This window comes from Zootoca vivipara, chromosome 6 (assembly GCF_963506605.1).
Source record: "Zootoca vivipara chromosome 6, rZooViv1.1, whole genome shotgun sequence".
Taxonomy (NCBI): domain Eukaryota; kingdom Metazoa; phylum Chordata; class Lepidosauria; order Squamata; family Lacertidae; genus Zootoca; species Zootoca vivipara.
Window position 1 is genome coordinate 32,452,341 of NC_083281.1, and position 18,716 is coordinate 32,471,056.

General features: G+C 42.4%; 1 protein-coding gene across 9 annotated transcripts in view; it reads left to right on the forward strand.

The window, feature by feature from the left end:
* LOC118086527 (lethal(3)malignant brain tumor-like protein 4) overlaps positions 1 to 15,353 on the forward strand; it is a 62,227-nt gene extending 46,874 nt beyond the window's left edge. For 6 of the 9 annotated variants that reach the window (XM_060275736.1, XM_060275735.1, XM_060275731.1 and 3 more), the window contains 2 exons: positions 1,053 to 1,219; positions 6,542 to 15,353. In XM_060275736.1, the coding sequence (XP_060131719.1) occupies positions 1,053 to 1,219; positions 6,542 to 6,736 (362 nt within the window). In that variant the 3' untranslated portion in view covers positions 6,737 to 15,353. The remainder of the gene's footprint in view (positions 1 to 1,052; positions 1,220 to 6,541) is intronic. The other 3 variants (XM_060275733.1, XM_035118251.2, XM_035118252.2) reach the window with 1 other exon arrangement.
* The last annotated feature ends 3,363 nt before the right edge of the window (positions 15,354 to 18,716 follow it).

The window sequence follows — 18,716 nt, forward strand, 5'->3', positions numbered from 1 at the left end:
TCACAGAGGAGAGGTTTCAGGAAGTAGGAAAGGAAGAGGTTATAGCTCCCCCTCCTTTCTCACCCTTCCAAAAACTTCAACTGCTTGTGCGGTAACAGCACTAAAAGGCTTTATTGTTATGCATTTGGGGGAGGGATCATGTTGTTTCCCTGACAACCTCCTTGTCAAACGCAGGGAGGGAAGTTGTACAATCTCATCATAAGCAGCCCCTTTGAGCCCTAGTATTCCTCAATCATTTTTAAACTAGGGGAGGAGTAAGAACACAGCATTTCACAGACTGTTCAGTCCTTGCTCTCTTATAAGCAGTATATCTTACGGTAGTTATTTGAAAATGCCACTAGATGTCACTACAGACCTTTACAATAACAATCACTTAAAAGGTCCTGGTGTTTTGAAATACCTTTCTTTTTGTGTCTGTGTCCCAGTGGAGGAGGGGGAGCAGCAAACATAATTAGCTAATGTTGTTAACCCAATAAATCATGCTAATGTTGTTAATCAAAGAAATTGTGCCATGCCATGTTAATCAGTGGCTCCAGTATATGCTGCATAGATAGCCACAAATCTTTACTGCACCATGACACAGCATTAATCAGATCATCTTATATATATGAGAGGGATAGAGAGGCAGGCAGGCAGGAGACGTTTTCTTGTTCTTAATGCCTCTATTGTTTGACAAATGGAGACTGATACTAACGTCTGGAAAGAACTGCCAACCTTCCTGACCTTGGAGTCATCTCTCCAGGGATGTGACCAGTGCCTGTCATTATCTTGTATGCAGAGTGCTCTGAACAGGCTGGATACAAACTGTAAGCTGGAATGGTGCCATTAATTTCCATCTGAAGATGCAGTTACCCAACCTCCTCCTCCCTGGCAATCCCTCCTGTGTTAGCATCGGGGCATCTCTTCCCTAAGAGCATCTGTAACAGCACAGGGCTTGCTTCTTTACCTTTTTTGGGAGGGATGCTCTGAGCACATCCAGCCCTGCACTTCTAAATTGCACCTGAACAAGGACTGACTCATCTTCTTTCCTTCCCTGCCCTCCCTCTTCCCAGACACAGCATTTGCTCTGCAGCAGGCCCTCCACCAGTCTATCTTCATGCCTTCCCTTTCTGCAAACCCTACCCACCGCCTCCATCTCTGCTGGGAGCAACACTGCAAGCTGCTGCCGGAGGTCTCTGGCCTCACCGCCAAGAATGTGGCCAAATGGAGTGTTGAAGAGGTGAGTTGTGCTTCCTGATTCCACCCCCCATCTAATTGGAAAGCATTTTTAATACAGTGGCAGTGATTCTTTTCTTCCTCTGCTTTACAGCTGTGGCTAATTCAGAACTTTAGATCAAGACACATAGATTTGCACTGATCCTTCCTTGTGCAGCCATGCCACTTTTACCAGCTGCCCCCTTTGGGGCCTCTTTCGACAATGGCCTTTTCTGTGCTTGTCTGCTGCTGACTCACTTTACATTGCAATTGTCCTGCGCATGCTTGCATGACTGTGGCACAGAATACCCCCACAGTTTGCATGATTGCTAACAGACAGACCCATTCTGTTGAGACTATGGGTTTATAGTCAAAAGTAATGTTGTGCTTTGCTGCAAACTAATACGTTTTCCCTGCAGTCAGGGATTGAGTGACACAGCATATCTGAGCCGTGTGCTGTACATTTGCACCAGTTGCCTTGGGAGTTAGCAATCGCTATACCACAGGCTGAAAGTGGCAAAGAGTGGTTTTGTTTGAGTTTATGAGAGTGGGTAGATGAAAGTCCATTTGGTTTGATGGTCACTTGGCCCTATTTTGAAAATGTATAAATTATACTTTTTTCAAGGGTTATGCTTCATAGTAGTTGCAGTAGTTGTTCCTGTAAAATTTATTAATTTATGCTTCAAAATTTGAAGATGTTTGATATCATGAAAGACTGACACTTCAAAAGTTTGAGCCAAATGTTACTACTTTATCATTGACATGTTGTTATGATTATTATTTTGATTTATACAAATATATGAAGCCGTCTTATACTGGGTTTTTAAATACACACACACACACACACACACACACACACACACACACACACACATATATATATATATATATATATATATATATATATATATATATATAAAATATGATGTGCCATTACATGAACGAGACTCGAGTTCACACATTCCCCTTTCTTGCTCCAGCAAGGCCATGAGGAGGAGATATAAAGCTTTCATAGAAACATAGAATTGCAGAGTTTGAAGGGGTCCTAAGGGTCATCCAAACCAACCTCCTGCAATGCAGGAATCCTGTCCACAGACATCCCTGGGTGGGCTCGAACCGCCAACCTTCTGGTTAACAGCCAGATGCACTGACTCATTATGCCACATTCAGTATTACGCCATACCCTCCAGGTGCTGTTGTGCTGCACATTTTGTCGTCACTGACTATTGGCCATGCTGTCTGGGGCTGATGGGAATTGGAGTCCAATGCCCGGAGGGCACCATGTTGGTCACACCTGGGCTTTATTAAAATAAAACAAAATTTATTAAAATATTTTTTATTAAAATAAACCAAATGAGTATGCTCTTGACTGCCATAGTTCTCCTTCCTAGGCCAGAGAGTAATTGTTGTGAGTATCCCTCTCAGTCTTTTTTAGCCAAAGAGAGGCAGCTGCAGTAGAACTGTAGCTTTCATTCTGGCCTAAGCCCCTATACATCAGTCGGTCAAGCATTGCAAAAATATAGAACTGCAGGTGCAGATTGCTTCACAGTCACATAGTGGTCCTTATTCTGGCCTGGAGAAAGAGAGTGAGGTGACTGGAGCTTGAAATATTTTGATTGGGAGGAGGCGATTACTTCTTTGCATAGGATAGAGTGCATAGTTAAATTGTGGAACTCACTCCTGCAGGAGGCAGTGATGGTACTTAGGTGGCATTAAAAGAGGATTGGACAGATTCATGGAGGATGAGGCTAGCAATGGCTATGAGCAATGATGGCTATGCTCTGCCTCCGTAGTAATGTTTCAGAATAGCAGTTGCTGGAAGCCACAGGAGGCAAGTGTGCTCTTGGGCTCAGACCCTGCCTGCAGGTTTCCCCCAAGCATTTGGTTGGCTACTGTGAGAGTAGGATGCTAAACTAGAGAGGGCCATTGGCCTGATACAGCAGTTTCTTGTGTTGTTATGAGTGGGGAACACTTGCTTGTCCAGCTTAAAGCCTCTTCGACTAGTTTGACTACTGAAGGAGAAAAGCTATGTATGCAGAATACAGCTCTTGACACAACACTATAAAATAGTTGAGCTCTTTTTAAAATTGCTGATCAAACAATAATGATAATATTCTTTCTGCCCACCATGCTTCCTTAATCCAGTTAAACTCTGTAATTGCAGGGGGAGAATATTAAAGCCACTATCATGCTTCATTTATTTTCTTCACCTTAAATATCCTTGAGTTTATCTGTATTTTGGAGAAAAATATCTCATTCCAATGTCAAAATCCTGGCTGTAGAACTACTACTTAGTGGGTCTGAGTGCACAGACATTCCCTAGCCAATCATCAGCCTAGGATAGGAAATGAAATTTATTGGTATGCGGCACTTAATTTGCTTATCACAAATGCTGTAAGCTCAGAAGGAACAGCACTGTGAAATCATTGGGGAACTGCCCAACTTGCATCTTGATCTTACGCATGTTTTCTCAGATGAAAGCCTCACTAGGTTCAATGGGGCTTTCTCCCAAGTAAGAGACAAAGGCTGCAGTTCTGTGCTCATTAGTATTTGAATACTGAATGTGTCATAGTGGTAGTGGAAGCAGTAGTGCTTCTGAATATCAGTAGTGCTGCTGTGTTCAAATCCTGCTTACAGGTTTTCCACAGGCATCTGGTGGGAAACCTATAAGCAGGATGCTAGACTTGATTGGCTATTGGCCTGATCCAGCAGCCTCTTTTTGTGTTCTTCATAACATGGGCAGAACTGAACTTTGTTTATGAACTTAAAATTGGAACAAGGAACCCACAGCCTCTGTAAAAAAAGAAAAGAAAATTGAGGGGGGGGGGCTCCAGCATTAAGTAGTAATAGTAATGAAACCAAAGAGGATATTTTAAATTTAATTTTAGGAAACTGTTGCAGAAGTAGGAGTGTTTCTCCTTCAATGCAGAATCTCAAGGAAAGGCTCGTTTTGAATAATCTTTACCCTCTAGTGAATTCTTATCATTTGAGTGTTGATTATTTCTCAAATGCTTCTTAAAATGTTTTCCAAATGTAACTGGCTGGGAGGGTGATTTTGTATCATGTGTGACAGTTTTATCTCCCTTTTAGTTAATCCTGCAGAAGAAATTAATACATGGATGGGAATCCTGTCCAAAGCTTAGCAAGGCTGGTTCCTCTTTGCAGAATTTCAAAACGACACTGTCAAATCCTACTTTCTTTTGTGCATTTTTTTACTGCAAACAAACATAGTTCAAAGCGTTTGCTGGGTGAACTGAGGGTCTTTTACAATAGTGGCACCATCTGCAGTGCAATGGGATGTGTTTAACAATGTCCAAATTCCTAGGTTTCGCCTTCCCACACCTTAAGCATATGGTGGAAATTACCCTTAGCAGTATCCATCGGAATTTAATCTGATCTTGCCCAGCTAGGAGCAACTTTTCATCTCTATCCTTTTCCCTACATGGACCTCCTCCTGGGACCATTCTTTATTCTTTTGTGCATGTTGCCATTCATACAAGGAAGGCTGAGGCAACTTTGGATACAGCCCCTGAGAAGGGGCTCTAACTCCATGGCAGAGCACATGCCTTGCATGCAGAACATCCCATATTTAATCCCTGGCATTTCCAGTTTAAAATGTTCAGGTTGTAGGTGGTATGAGAGACCCCTGCAGGAGTCCCTGGAGAGTCTTCATTAGTCACAGAAAGCTGTGCAGTTCTAACTGGACAAACAGTCTGACCTGGTGTAAGGCAGCTTCGCGTGCTTAATCATCCCACATTGCTGTCATTACTGTATCAGCTGGAGTTGCAGGTTTTTACTGTATCTTAGGATGAGGCCTGCTTTCTGGCATGGTCTAATTCAGGGGTCAGCAAACTTTTTCAGCAGGGGGCCGGTCCACTGCCCCTCAGACCTTGTGGGGTAGCAGACTATTTGGGGGTGGTGGTGGACGAATTTCTATGCCCCACAAATAACCCAGAGATGCATTTTAAATAAAAGGACACATTCTACTCATAAAAACGCATCCACGGGCCAGATTTAGAAGGCGATTGGGCCAGATCCGACCCCCGGGCCTTAGTTTGCCTATCCATGGTCTAATTCTTGTAATGCCAACGTAAGGATATGCATAATAAACTAGGAAGGATCTTGTGCAAAGAAACGTAAGAGAGGAATTTATATTCATATGGGCAGTATACTTTTCTTATGCAAGCTGAGAGGCAAGGAGTTAGATAACCTATGGTATATAAAGGAGGAAATTGTTTCTGACAGTGTCCCTTGTAACTATTTGTCCTTTGGTATTGGTGATAGGAATGTCACATCTGTAACAGCTCAAGGTCTGTATAATAGAGTTAATCCCTTCAGGGAACATGAGGTTACTGAAAAATTGCTGGATCAGGGCATGTTTTATTTTTTTTGGGGGGGAGCTATACAAGTTGAGAGTTGTAGTAAAATTTATACACTCCTTCCATTTTCTCCGATCTTCTGTCTCTTAGGCCCCAGACCATTGTAAAGATAGCCTGGCCTACACATGCAACAGAATGAGCTGGTAGAATACATTCTATTGCTACTCACGATAGGTGGGTGGGGGTGCCACTTTTGTACTCCCCCCATGAAAAGCTTTCAGAAAGAAAATTAGCAAAGCAGGGAGTGGATTAGGTTAAAAGCTTTTTCCTTGATTATTTTAAATATTTTCTACAGGGAGGTGTTTTTTCCAATGGGGAGCACTCAAAAATGGAATCCCATGCCCCCTCACCTGCAACTTGGAAGTGGTTAAGTCCATTCAGCTACCTCAGGATCCTATCTCATTCTGCTGTATGTGTAAGCCAGGCTAATTATTCCTGGATTGATAAGGCTTCGTTGCTTCAAATTCATTATTTGTTTTTAAACTCATCCTCATGATGTTTCTCTTTGTGTTGCAGCTAATCTGCACCTATAGGTATCTGTAGTCCAATATATGTGTCCCGGCATCCTCTGCCAGAAAGCAAAGGATCCAGGAGCACACCTCTTTGACCGCATGCTGCTTTGCTGGTGTGCACCCATGCGCAATTGAGTTGGCCCTAAGTTTGTCTACCTTCAAGGCTTCTTTCCTTAGTGCTTGCTACGCTTCTTGTCTGTCCTGTATTATTGTACAGATCTACGTCAAACCTTATATCAACTCCAGTGTTGTTGTTTTGTATAAAAAAAATGGAAATAATACAATAATTAATTCCTATCATCTCTTGGTTAGATACAAAGAAAGAAAAATCTTAATTTTCGCAATATTTTGTTCAAATGAATGAAAATATGTTTTTTTTAGACAGGACTTCTTTTATTATTAGGTTGCCGGGCCGCCCTTTAATAATTCTGCCTGTTATTTCCAACACTTCATTAGGTGGCTGGATTTGTCCAGCGTCTTCCTGGTTGCAAGGATCAAGCTGCACTCTTCCGACAAGAGGTAATCCAGTGCTGTCTATGTAATGCTAATGGCAGGCTACGTCATCTTGCTATCTGTTCCATTTGGATAATTTGTGGCACTTGGAGGGGGATACTGAGAAGAAGAAAAATCAAAACAAGGCACCAAAGTTAGCCACATCAAGTTCTGAGAAAATTCTCATTCCACAAATGCTTTGTATTGTGGAAATTAAGTAGATTTGCATATTCTGGTCTTTCTGCATAATTCTGCTTTCTTACTCATTGGAGGAAGGTGTGATACAGAGCAGGGCTAGCTAACATTATGCCATTCCAAAGCTGGGGGACTATACATCCCACCATCCCTGAACCATGCTAGCAGGGACTAATGGGAGTTGGAGTCCAACAGCATCTGGAGAGCACCATGTTGGTGAGTACTGGCACCTTTCTTTCTAGAAGAAAAGCACTGCTCATCTGGCATGTAGTGGATAGGTTTCTGATCAGGCTGAAATTAAACCAAATTGAAGAAATATCCTCTCTGCGAGACTTTGGCTAAGAAAAATATGTTGGTGACAGAATTGCTGAAATCTGCTTTAATAGTCCATTAGCAGCAGTTGAGCTGCCCAGACACACCATATTTAGGTACATAATTCTAGAGATGGTAAGCTGCTGTGCTTTTATTTTAATTTTTATTTACTAAATGGCCATAGTTGATGTGAGAACAAATTGTGCAAGCTATGTAAAAAGGTAGCCAAATAGATTGGGTAAAGCTGCAAGTGATCTGCAGCAAGAGAATTATGCCTGTATGGGGGCCAACAGTCTGAAGAGATCTTTCTGAAACTGAATAGCATGGTAGTAGTTCGAACTGAAAGGAATGAAAGAATCCCAAAGCTTTCTGCAGTGTTTTCTCAATATGAGTAGAACTTGATCAAACATTCATTCTTTGTTTCTGAACACACACATTTTCTTAGAATCATAGAATTGTGAAGTTGGAAGGGATCCCAGGGGTCATCTAGTCCAACCCCCTGCAATGCAGGAATCTCAGCTAAAGCATCCATGACAGATGGCCATCCAACCTCTGCTTAAAAACCTCCAAGGGAGGAGAGTCCACAACCCCCTGAGGGAGACCATTTCACTGTCGAACTGCTCTTATTGTCAGAAAGTTTTTCTGTATGTTTATTTGGAATCTCCTTTCTTGTAACTTGAAGCCATTGGTTCAAGCCCTACCCTCCAGAGCAGGAGAGAACAAGCTTGTTCCCTCTTCCATGTGGTAGCCCAGGCATTCCCAAACTTCGGCCCTCCAGATGTTTTGGACTACAATTCCAATCATCCCTGACCACTGGTCCTGTTAGCTAGGGATCATGGGTGTTGTAGGCCAAAACATCTGGAGGGCCGCAGTTTGGGGATGTCTGTGGTAGCCCTTGAGATATTTAAACATGGCTATCATATCTCCTCTCAGTCTCTTCTTTTCCAGGCTAAACATACCCAGTTCCTTCGACCTTTCCGGACCCTTGATCATCTTGGTTGCCCTCCTCTGTACGCGTTCCAGCTTGTCAACATCCTTCTTAAATTGTGGTGCCCACAATTCTAGAAACCAGGGAGCTGGAGTATTAAGTGGCTTGCCAAAGGATAGTGTGGACAGAGAACTTTCTGACTCCTAGGCTGAAGCCTTTGATGCTGTACTGTACAATTAAATTAGCATCCTATTTAGCTGATTACTAGTTTCCAACTTTTTAAATGCAAGTCAAAACTTTTTCATCGATTTGTGCAAAGCTTTAATCCTCTTTAAATAAATTAGCATAAGCTATCATTTGGGGGGCATTAAGCTCTTGACCTTCATCATATTGAGCTGCAGTAGAATTTCACTGTGTGTGTGTTGGGCAATGGTTGTAGGGATACTTATATTTATATTAGGTCTACTGTTTTATATAAGCTCTTATATAATGAATTTTCATTGCTACTCTTCAAAGTCTTTTACATTGGGTATTTTTAAAATTTCTTCAGTATCATTTGCATCTTCCCATCTTTCCCACATATGGATGGAAAGTTGAGCTGGTAACTTAAAATATGTATTCGTACTCGATCTTGCTCAACTAAACCCCAATCGCACACTACCAGTTTTAAATTTGCAGTCTTTGAATATAACTCTTCATAGTCAGTGTATTAAAAGAAAGAATTGCTGAAGATGTTATTCTGTTGTACCTCTCTAATCATTCTCTTTTGGGTATCTAACCTGTCCTCATTCCACCAGGGCAAGGTGCAGCCCAATGGTAGTTAAACTATGCTGGTGCTTCCGCTGGTGGAAGACTAGTCACTGTTCTGTGCTTCCTGAGCAACAGTTCAACAGCACACTAGCAACATGCTGGGCTTATATAGCTCAGTTGGTAGAGCATGAGACTACCAGGGAGTTGCACCAGATGACCCTCATGGTCCCTTCCAACTCTACAATTCTATGACTCTAACATTACAAACCAGTCATTTGTTTTATTGTAAGCAATAGCCTTCAAAATATAGCATCAAACACACAAAGCATGCATTATTTAGTTACAGCAAATAAAAACTAACCACGGTGGAGAAGAAAAACAACAGGTCTTGGGTATTCTTCCTATCACCCCTACTGTCTGCTACATTCCTGTCTACAAAGCTCCTTCTAAGTTTAGCCACTGAAACCGCAAACGAAGCTGCTTTGAAAATTATGCATTTGTCTACATCATTTAACAAATATGTAAACTTAACACAGGAATGGTCAGCCTACTATTCTGGCCAGAAAATGGATCCAGCAATTCCTTACTAGGAGTGATTTAGGAACAAAACAGTCCATACATGAGCAGGCTCCTCAATAGCTGCTGGCCTACAAGGGCAAAGCTTTCCTTTACAAGTAGGGTTGCCATACATCCGGGATTTGGCTGTTGGAAACAGTATCTGGCCAGAAATCGCTTAAAGGTCCAGGAAAATTCGGACATATGGTGACCCATGTCAGAAGTGTAGATTTTGATGAATTTCCTTAAAAATAGCTCAAAAACTACTTTTTTCTTTTTGAGATCTTGTAAAAAAAGAAAGCTCAACCGCATGCACAAGGTGCATCACACTTCTGCCCTAACAATTCAAGATTCCATAGTTTGCATCTGAAAAGAGAGAGATAAGACTACAAGGAGGACAAATATAGCAAAAGCAGCAACCATTTCCCTGGACTCCTAAGCAATTGTACAACCACCGACAATTCACAATATGTCTTCTGGATAACATTCCTATCAACTCTACATAGAAAGCACCAATCAGCATCACAAATATAGAGCGTTAGCAGCACATGTACTAAGGTTGGAACAGGGTTGTTCATCTGTTAAATAATGAAAATTAGAAGATTTTATCCCTTCTACTAGAAAGCAGTCCTCTCCATTTCTGCATGCTGGCAGAGCTTGAGGTGAACTCTGCTTTTCGTTTCTTTTTGCTGCAGATAGAAGTCCCCCCCCCCAGTGGTATTCTTCCCCACCTTTTCCCCTGCAAGGTCCAACCATGGTCTGTCAGGAAAGCAAGGGGGTTATTGTTTAGGAGTAGTAACAGACACACCACCCGGTCACCTCAATGCAACACAGCCAAGTGGTGTGCGTAGTGAGGCACATCTGAAGAGAATTTTGTGTGACCCCATGTACAACCACCTTAAAGTTAACATAGTAATTTAGAGATGGGGAACCTTGGGCTTGGGGACCAAATGCAAGGACTCTTCCCATGCTTCTGGCTTGCCTGGATGGAGGAGAGAGGAGTGTGTTTAAAGCAAGCCTACTGTACAGAGGTACATTTCATATTCATTGCTCTGCCCACTTTTGCCTCTGGCCTGCCCACCACTGGTATATCATCCCTGGAAGGTCGCCCAGAAAGCATTGCACAGCCCTCAGGCTGAAAATGGTTCACTGCCCCTTGCAATAAGGGAAGGGCCTTGAGACTGTTTCAGCATATACCTTTATATATGAAGCACCATTTCTCTGTTGAATTGTAAAGTAAAAAAGCTTCTCAGACATTGGTTCTGTTCTTACTGGACACAAACCAAGCAATGTATGAAGCTCCCTTAAGCAGGGTGGAACTATTGGTGCATCTAGCCCAATCTTGTCTGCTTTGACTAACAACTGCTTTCGGGTCTCCGATATATAGAGTTCTTCCCCAGATCCTGCTTCAGCTGCTTTTGACTGGAGATGCCAGGAATTGAATGCGAAACCTATGGTGCGAAGGCATGTGAATGCTTGGACACTTCCCCACCACAAGAACTTTTTAAAGTAGCTGTTTCTATTCAGGCATTTAGAGTCTATAACAGGCATCCCCAAACTGCAGCCCTCCAGATGTTTTGGCCTACAATTCCCATGATCCCTAGCTAAGAGGACCAGTGGTCAGGGATGGTGGGAATTGTAGTCCAAAACATCTGGAGGGCCGGAGTTTGGGGATGCCTGCACTAAAGGATACTGCTTGGAAAAAGCTTACCAAGGGTGTAATGGATTATCCTATCAAATGTCATTCTTCGTGCCCTTCCCATGCTGTGTTAATTTTAAGCATATGGAAGCTGGATTGTCCCAGCTGTAATATTGACTTTCTTTTTATTTTTCCATCCACCAGCAGATCGATGGTGAAGCCTTCCTTCTCCTGAACCAGTCAGACATTGTTAAAATTCTGAGTATCAAGCTGGGACCAGCACTTAAAATATACAATGCCATCCTCATGTTCAAGACTGCAGAAGAAGACTGATGCAGCCCCTCCAGGACCAGTCTGAGCCAGGAGATCAGAGCTGGGAAAGGCCTTCAAAGAACAACTCAGCAGCAGAGATCCATGTTACTGAATACTGAGCAGGCTGGGACCTTGGAAAGGCAGTGGTCTAATTGCATTTCAGACTCTGGAACCTGCTGAAAGGATCCCAAAGAAGTACAATCCCTTCTGCCACTTGGAATGGATTTAGTGGCTTCCCTTCTAGGAAGAGATTATTAATTGTTGTTTTTTTCTAATTGAATATGGGTATGGTTAAATTGATCTTTTGTGAAGATCTTGATGATGCCTCCAGTTATAAGAGGAATCCCGGGTATTGCTGTTGGTGGGGAGCCAAACTGACTAACCTGTTGATTGTGCCTAAAAGAGAATCCAAGTTATCACTGATGTCTATGGCGACTTCTTTGTGTGCAGAACTTGGAGATAGGCTTTAAGGGAACAAGGAAAGAGACAGATTCTTCAAAGCACTGCTGTTGAAATCCTCATCAAACATCTGTGCTTTTTCCAAATTAGTTTTGAATTTTTATTCTCTTTCAGCTATTCAAGCACTGGCAATTATTATTTTGGTGTAGCAGGATTTGTCAGGGGGTGAGGAGTGCCAGGAATGAAGTCTGACTCCATACCATTGATTATCAAGCTATATTATACCTGCACTTCAAGTTGTGCAATTGCAGAGTTTAAGAGATGAAATGAAGATAGGTCTAATAAAGGCTATTGGAGATTGTTCCAACAGAAGATAAGTCAATCACGGGTGGAGGGCTCCCCTAACTGAACTGTAGGAAAACTTCTTGAGAGCCATAATGAAACTACTAGGGTATGTTTTAAATGTTTACATCCCCCTGTGGTTCAGTGCAAGGAAAGTTTAGGGGTGGCACATCCCCACTCTGAAGCATTTTGTTTTGAAACCACAGCTGGTTAATAAACAGGAGTATCTAGTGTGGACCAGTTAAGCACAAAGGAGCCAAATGTACAAGCTACTAAGGACTGCTGCCTTGCATCCTCCATTCAGTTCAGTAGTAGCCCCATCAAAATACAGTATAACTTGGGAAGGACACATGCTCTAATGTTCCTCCCTTCAGATGTGGAAGAGTTTATGAACTCTGTCATAGAACTCCTCTCTCTCTCTCTCTCTCTTGCATGCCCATCAAAGTTACCCCTCATTCACTGCCCTGGTGTTTAGCAGACAATAGAATCCCTTGGACTAGTGTCTCATCTAAAGCAAATCAAGCCACCTGTTTATTTAATGTCAAGCCATTTTTAGGGTTGATAAGTGTTTAAACTTGAGGGAGTAAAAGGGAACTTCTGTATAGCATAGCAAGGATACTGCTCTGTTGTTAGTGTCTTACATCATTGACATGAAGAATGTGAGCTGGCAAAGGATGCTCTTCCTATTGGTCAGTGGTGGTATGTCTTTCTTTCCTTATAACTTACCTTATAAGCAAATGTGTGACATTTCTGTGAAGAATGGTGTCAAGCTTTCCGTTACATCCACTTCACATACATCTCTCTACTTTTGATCTCCCAACTATTTAAGAGTCTCTGTAACCTTCCTAAAGTCAAGATGACATAAGACTTGTAAATAGTCCACAATCCAGGCTGCTGAGTCTGAACAGTATTTAATAAATCTGCAGAGGCAATATGTCTCATAGCTTTCTATTTTTGTATAAGAAGCTAAGGAGTTTAAGCCTTCTACATAGAAGAGCTATCATTGAAAGAGTGTGATAGAGAGAATCTCTATTAATACTTGAGAGAGACAACAGAAGACAGGATGCCACATGACTGTTGCAGTAAAGAGATATTCCATATAACTTTTATGATGCTGGGTAAGAGAGGCATTTTAAAAAAATATATAATCTAATTTTATAAGAGAGTATATTTTCCAAAGGACATTTTCATCTTAGTTTTCTCTATGTATACTTCTGGCAGATGAGAAGAAACAATGGGCACCTTTTGCAGGGCAAAATTAAGGCCACATATATGCAAATTATAACTGCAAGTTGCACATTCATGCAGTAAAACAGCCCAGGATATCTGTTAATTGCAAGCAGAACTTTTGAGGGAAGCACTCAGTCTAACTGGCGAGCAAGAAACATGGAAACAGGCTTCTTGGTTTCTTCTCTTGTTCTTGAACTGTCTCTCAGGGCAGCTGTGTACACCTTGTACTTTCTAAGCGCAGGAGCACTCCCACGGATCCCTCATACAATTGGAAATGTAGCATGGAAGTATCAATTAATGAAAAAATGTAAGGACTGCCTAGCTGCTCCCAGCGATCAGATCAAACACTCCTGTGTTTATCATGCAAGAGGAAAACAGCCCTTGATATGACTGACAAGATTCCGCAACGTTCTGCAAGTTACTTCTCTGCATAGATGTGAGGAAGGTTTGTTTGTTTTTGTAGGGCTCAGGAACCAAGTGCTAATTTATCCACCAAAAGGGGGCTTTAGGTTGAGGAATGCTTCCTGACTCACTTCTGTGGTCATTGCAGCAATGCAACCACGTGGCACAAAAACGAAATCCAGGTTCTTTGGCAAAAGAGTGTGCTTTCCAGTCGCCACACACCAAAACTAGTATATACTGAGCTTATACAGAAAACAAATGTAAAGGCGTCAACATCTTTAAAGAGGGATGAATGCAGCAGCCAGAATCTAGGTATAAAATTTCACCACACAAGAAGGGAACTGAATTGTTGGGGGGCTCTTAGACAGGTAGGGTAGGAGAAAACATGAACCTTTTTATGAAAAACAATTCACAAGACAGGATGGTGAGCAACAGAAGAAAAGAAAAGCCAAGCGAGAATAAACCAGAAGGATTTTGTTCTACTCTGCTGTTAGCCATAGTTTTGCAAAGTCAGACTTTTTAATCTGTTATTTAGTTGCTGCTCTTCTCATTTCTGTATAGAATTCAATTTACCCATATCTTTCCTATAACTCCTCTAGGCTGGAGCTGTCCTGCCAATGCACTTCTGGCACAGTGTAGAAGAAATCTTCTCCCAGGAGACACAACACGGAGAATAAGTTGCCACATTATTCTTAACCCCAATGGCCACACAGAGGAGATAAGAAGTGATGGCACTGTCCCTCTCCTTTTTATCTTTTCCTTTTTGTCAACCATTTGAATACATGCTATTAATCGTATATAAATACTAAGGTGGTTTCTTGTCAGGAAGGAAGTACACTGGAAGTGTATATTTAGATTGCATGTCTCTACTTTTAAAACTCATTTGAAGAAGTGGGGCGACCTAAAAGAGCTTTTTGATGAAAGCTGCTGCTGCTTCTTGTTTCAAAGGTTTTCATTTCATTTCAGTCAGACTGGATCTTTGTCTTAAAGAACAGCAATTTTTATTAATCCCTATGCATTCACTATGATACCTGTCACTCTGTAATAGACACAGTTTAAGGATTGCTCTTCATGAACTAGCAAAGCAAGGACAGAAGGTCTCATTTCTAAATATTTATGTAACTGGTGTATCATCTTCTGCCATTCTAGCTTTCTTTTAGAGAACCAAACTTGGTTTCTTCCTTTATCACCACCACCCCTTTTCCCCTCTCAGCAGGAAATCGTAGTTAGAAAATTTCCATGCCATCACAAGCTATCATCCTCGTAATCCGACAGTAGTAGATTTCAGCTCAGGGTAATGAATCATACCAGAAGCCGCACAGAAGCGCTCAGTGACAGTGATAGCCGGAACATTACAAGCGAGGAAGAAAAATATTCAGCCCAGGGGATAAGCGAGTTTGGCTGTGAGACTTCTTGCGTGCCGCTTCCATGCCTTGGTAAGGGATTTATGCCAGAGAAAGCTTTAAAGTTTTTGACATTCTCTCCATCATGTGATGATGAGCAAGTTTATTTTTGAAACACTGTTTTACTTGAATTAGACATGCATGCAAAAGCAGGGAAGCTCTTGGTGGAATTTTGATTTTCAGTGTTCAGAATTATTTCACTATTTTAAATCTTTCTTTCTTTCTTTTTTTAAGGCCTTGAAATGTTTGCTATTTTCCCCCCATCTGTGCATTGCTCTGAAGATGTGAATAAAACACATTGATTCAAAACGCCTGTTCTGACTTGGGCTTGTTCCATGGGATTCTCTGGTCTCTCTTTCCAGGTCTGGGCCATATTTTGAGTGACCTGACATCACTTTTCTGTATCAGTATTATCTCTACACTCCTTGTACTTCTTACTAGTAGAAATGCAAGAAGCAGGGCCAGCACTGGGGGCCAATATCCCCAGGTAGCTCCTGATGCCCCAACATTCAGCTGCAACTCACTAGCACCATGCATCACTGCTAACTTGCTAACACTTGCTTCCAACCTTCTGAAGCCACCAAGCAGTGAGTAGCAGCAGTTCCTGCTTCTCTGTTGGAAGCAGTGAAGATTTAACAGGCTTGTGGAGTGGGATAGCTCACTAGGGGCATCTTGCTGAGCACCCCCCCCCAATGCACTGCTGCCCAAACCCTGGAGCCTGACCCTGAGAAGCAATATTGTGGTTCTCTAGAATAAGACAGCTGCCCAACAACACATTTTCAAAAGTTCCAAGTACATCTCAACAACAGCAGGGTGTGAAATTACAGGTTGTGCACTGCATGACCTCTTAAGTGTCCATGTGTGCAATTAAGATGTATCCAGCAATTTTAGATGTTTAGTTTTGAAATATGGTAGGGAGGGGGAGCTCAAACTAGCAAATATTTAAAAGGGAACACGCACACCAAAGGCAAGAAATGACTGTGTTTACCAAGAGCAGTTAACAGTTGTGGGGAACCTCAGGTCCATGAACCAAATAGTGCAGTTTGTTCTTTTTCTTTCTCTCTCTGCCTCTGCCTCTCCTATTTTTTTCTCTCTCTTTCCCCACCTCCACCCCCTCTGTACTTTAAACCGAACTTTGAAAGTGGCTAGCACAAAAATCCCTGGAGCCCTCTGAAAGTTGTCAAGGCTAATCCCCTCTTGAGAGGTTACCATGTTTCCATATGCCATACACGTGCGTGAAAAAACAAAGTTATGGCTGTTTTGGCTCCCCAGTGCTTTTGTGTACAAAATTCAGATTTCCAGATCAGGCCTAGATCCAGATTGCAAACCAGCATTTGCAAAAAATATATCTATTAGGCAAACATGTATATATTAGGATATATGTATTTCAGAACCTAACCCACTGTAAATAGCCCTCTAGTTTCTTTACCTTATGCTGCTTCCGATCAGTAGCACAAGAGGGTATATTCCTATTTTCTCCTACTGCACCTGCCCTCTGCAGGTGTGGGCTCAACTTGGTGATAACAGAGTAAACAATGTAAGCAGGGAGCTGCAGCCCAAGATAGAAAAAGAGGTGGTAAGGGAACACCTAGCTACTTTAAATGAAACGCAAGAGGACATGATCATTTCCGCCCAAGGTTCCTTGCACTTGCACTTCAATCAGTTCTTTCCCTTTTGGTAAGGACCAAGTCCAAGAGAGATGACCTCCTTGTTGCTGCTTCTATCCTCTTGGAAACGTTAGACCCCTTGAGCCACACGTTTGAGTAACTTGCATATACAAGTCTACAACTGACTACTAATTCAAAATTCCGTCAAAAAGTCAGATAGCTTTTTTTTTCTTGACACCTGATGGGAGGGTGTTCCACAGGGCAGGTGCCACTACCGAGAAGGCCCTCTGCCTAGTTCCCTGCAACCTCACTTCTCGCAGTGAAGGAACCGCCAGAAAGTCCTCGGTGCTGAACCTCAGTGTCCGGGGGGTACGATGGCGGTGGAGATGCTCCTTCAGGTAAACTGGGCCGAGGCCATTTAGGGCTTTAAAGGTCAGCACCAACATTTTGAATTGTGCTCGGAAATGTATTGGGAGCCAATGTAGGTCTTTCAGGCAATCTAGCTGGTGGATGTCATTTCCAAATGGTGAAAATGTACCCCTAAAAAGCTTTAAAAAATAATAATGATAATAATAATAATACGTTGTGTGGTTTTGTTTCTCTTTTGTTGTTGTTGATTATGATTATCCTTTCCTTATTCCTTATGAAACGGAATAAATCAAATACTGAGACATCACCAAAGTGCAAAATGTGTGCAGCATAACTTATTTTCTTAAAGATGATCTGCATCCATAGGCTTTTATGAGCTAGGCCTGCAGAAAGCTAGGCTTTTATCCAAAATGAAACAATTCCACCCCCACCCCAAATATGTCTAGACATTGCATCCTTGATAACTCATGTGGGAGTTCTCGGTTAAGAGTTCACTGAAATATGCTCAATCTGTGGCTGTTTCTAAGTTTGTTCTGATGGGGGGGGGGGGCTTCAAGTCAAGCAAGGGGAAAACCTTGTACAGTGGTACCTCAGTTTACAAACTTAATCCGTTCCGGAAGTCCGTTCTTAATCTGAAACTGTTCTTAAACCGAGGCGTGCTTTCCCCAATGAGGCCTCCTGCAGCCGGTGCCCTTCCATCGTTCAGATTCCGTTCTTAGACCGAGGTAAAGTTTGCAAACTGGGACACTACTTCCGGTTCTGTGGAGTTTGTAAACCGAATAGTTCATAAACAGGGCTGTTGTTAAACCGAGGTACCACTGTATTACGGAAATGAAAGAAGCCCCAGTCTGTCCAAATGATCTTTGATTAATGGACTATGGCACCACCTTGGAAATAGAATGGGATAAAAATGCAAGGTGGATCCCACCCCTGGATATATGTACTCAATCCCACTGATATCATTTGAGCTTACTTTGAAGTGATTTTTCACTTCACAGGGTAGGTAAGGCAATTATTGTCTCCGTGACAAAACACCAAGCATGGCTTCCTAAGTTTCGGTCTCGTTTCCACTTGTTCTTATGGTCTTTTCTTCAGGTCTTTTCCTTTGTCCGTCTATCTCAGTTCTGCACTGTCATCTATCTATCGCATTTATATCCTACCATTCCTCAAAGTGTGCAAGGTGGCACGCATGGCTGCATAGGTGCCAATTCCCTGGGGCCCTGGGTGCCCGAGCACCCACAAAATTCCCCATGAAGGAGCCGGGTACCCACAAATTTTAGTGCCATGGCCACACCTGCTGCATGGCACCCATGGCCTCGGGCTCCCACAGTCACGGGGCCAAACTGGCACTCCTGCATGGTTGTCCCCCATATCATTTAATCCCCAGCAGCCACCCTGTGAGGTAATTTAGGCTGAGAGGCGGCAACTGGCCCAAGATCACTCAGTAGGCTTCATGCGTAAGTGGGGATTTGAACCCTGGTCTCCCAGGCCCTAGTCCAACACTCTAACCACTACACCACACTGGCTCTTTGTAACACAGCATGCTTAATATATGGGATCATAGTCCAAAGAACAGGGGACACGTACCTCTTTTACGTACTTTAATATGTACTTGGGGTTTTACAAGTTTGACAGGCTTCTCTGCCCCATTAGGCTTTTAATCTAAAAGCAGATGTAGGGAAGATGGAGCAAGCTT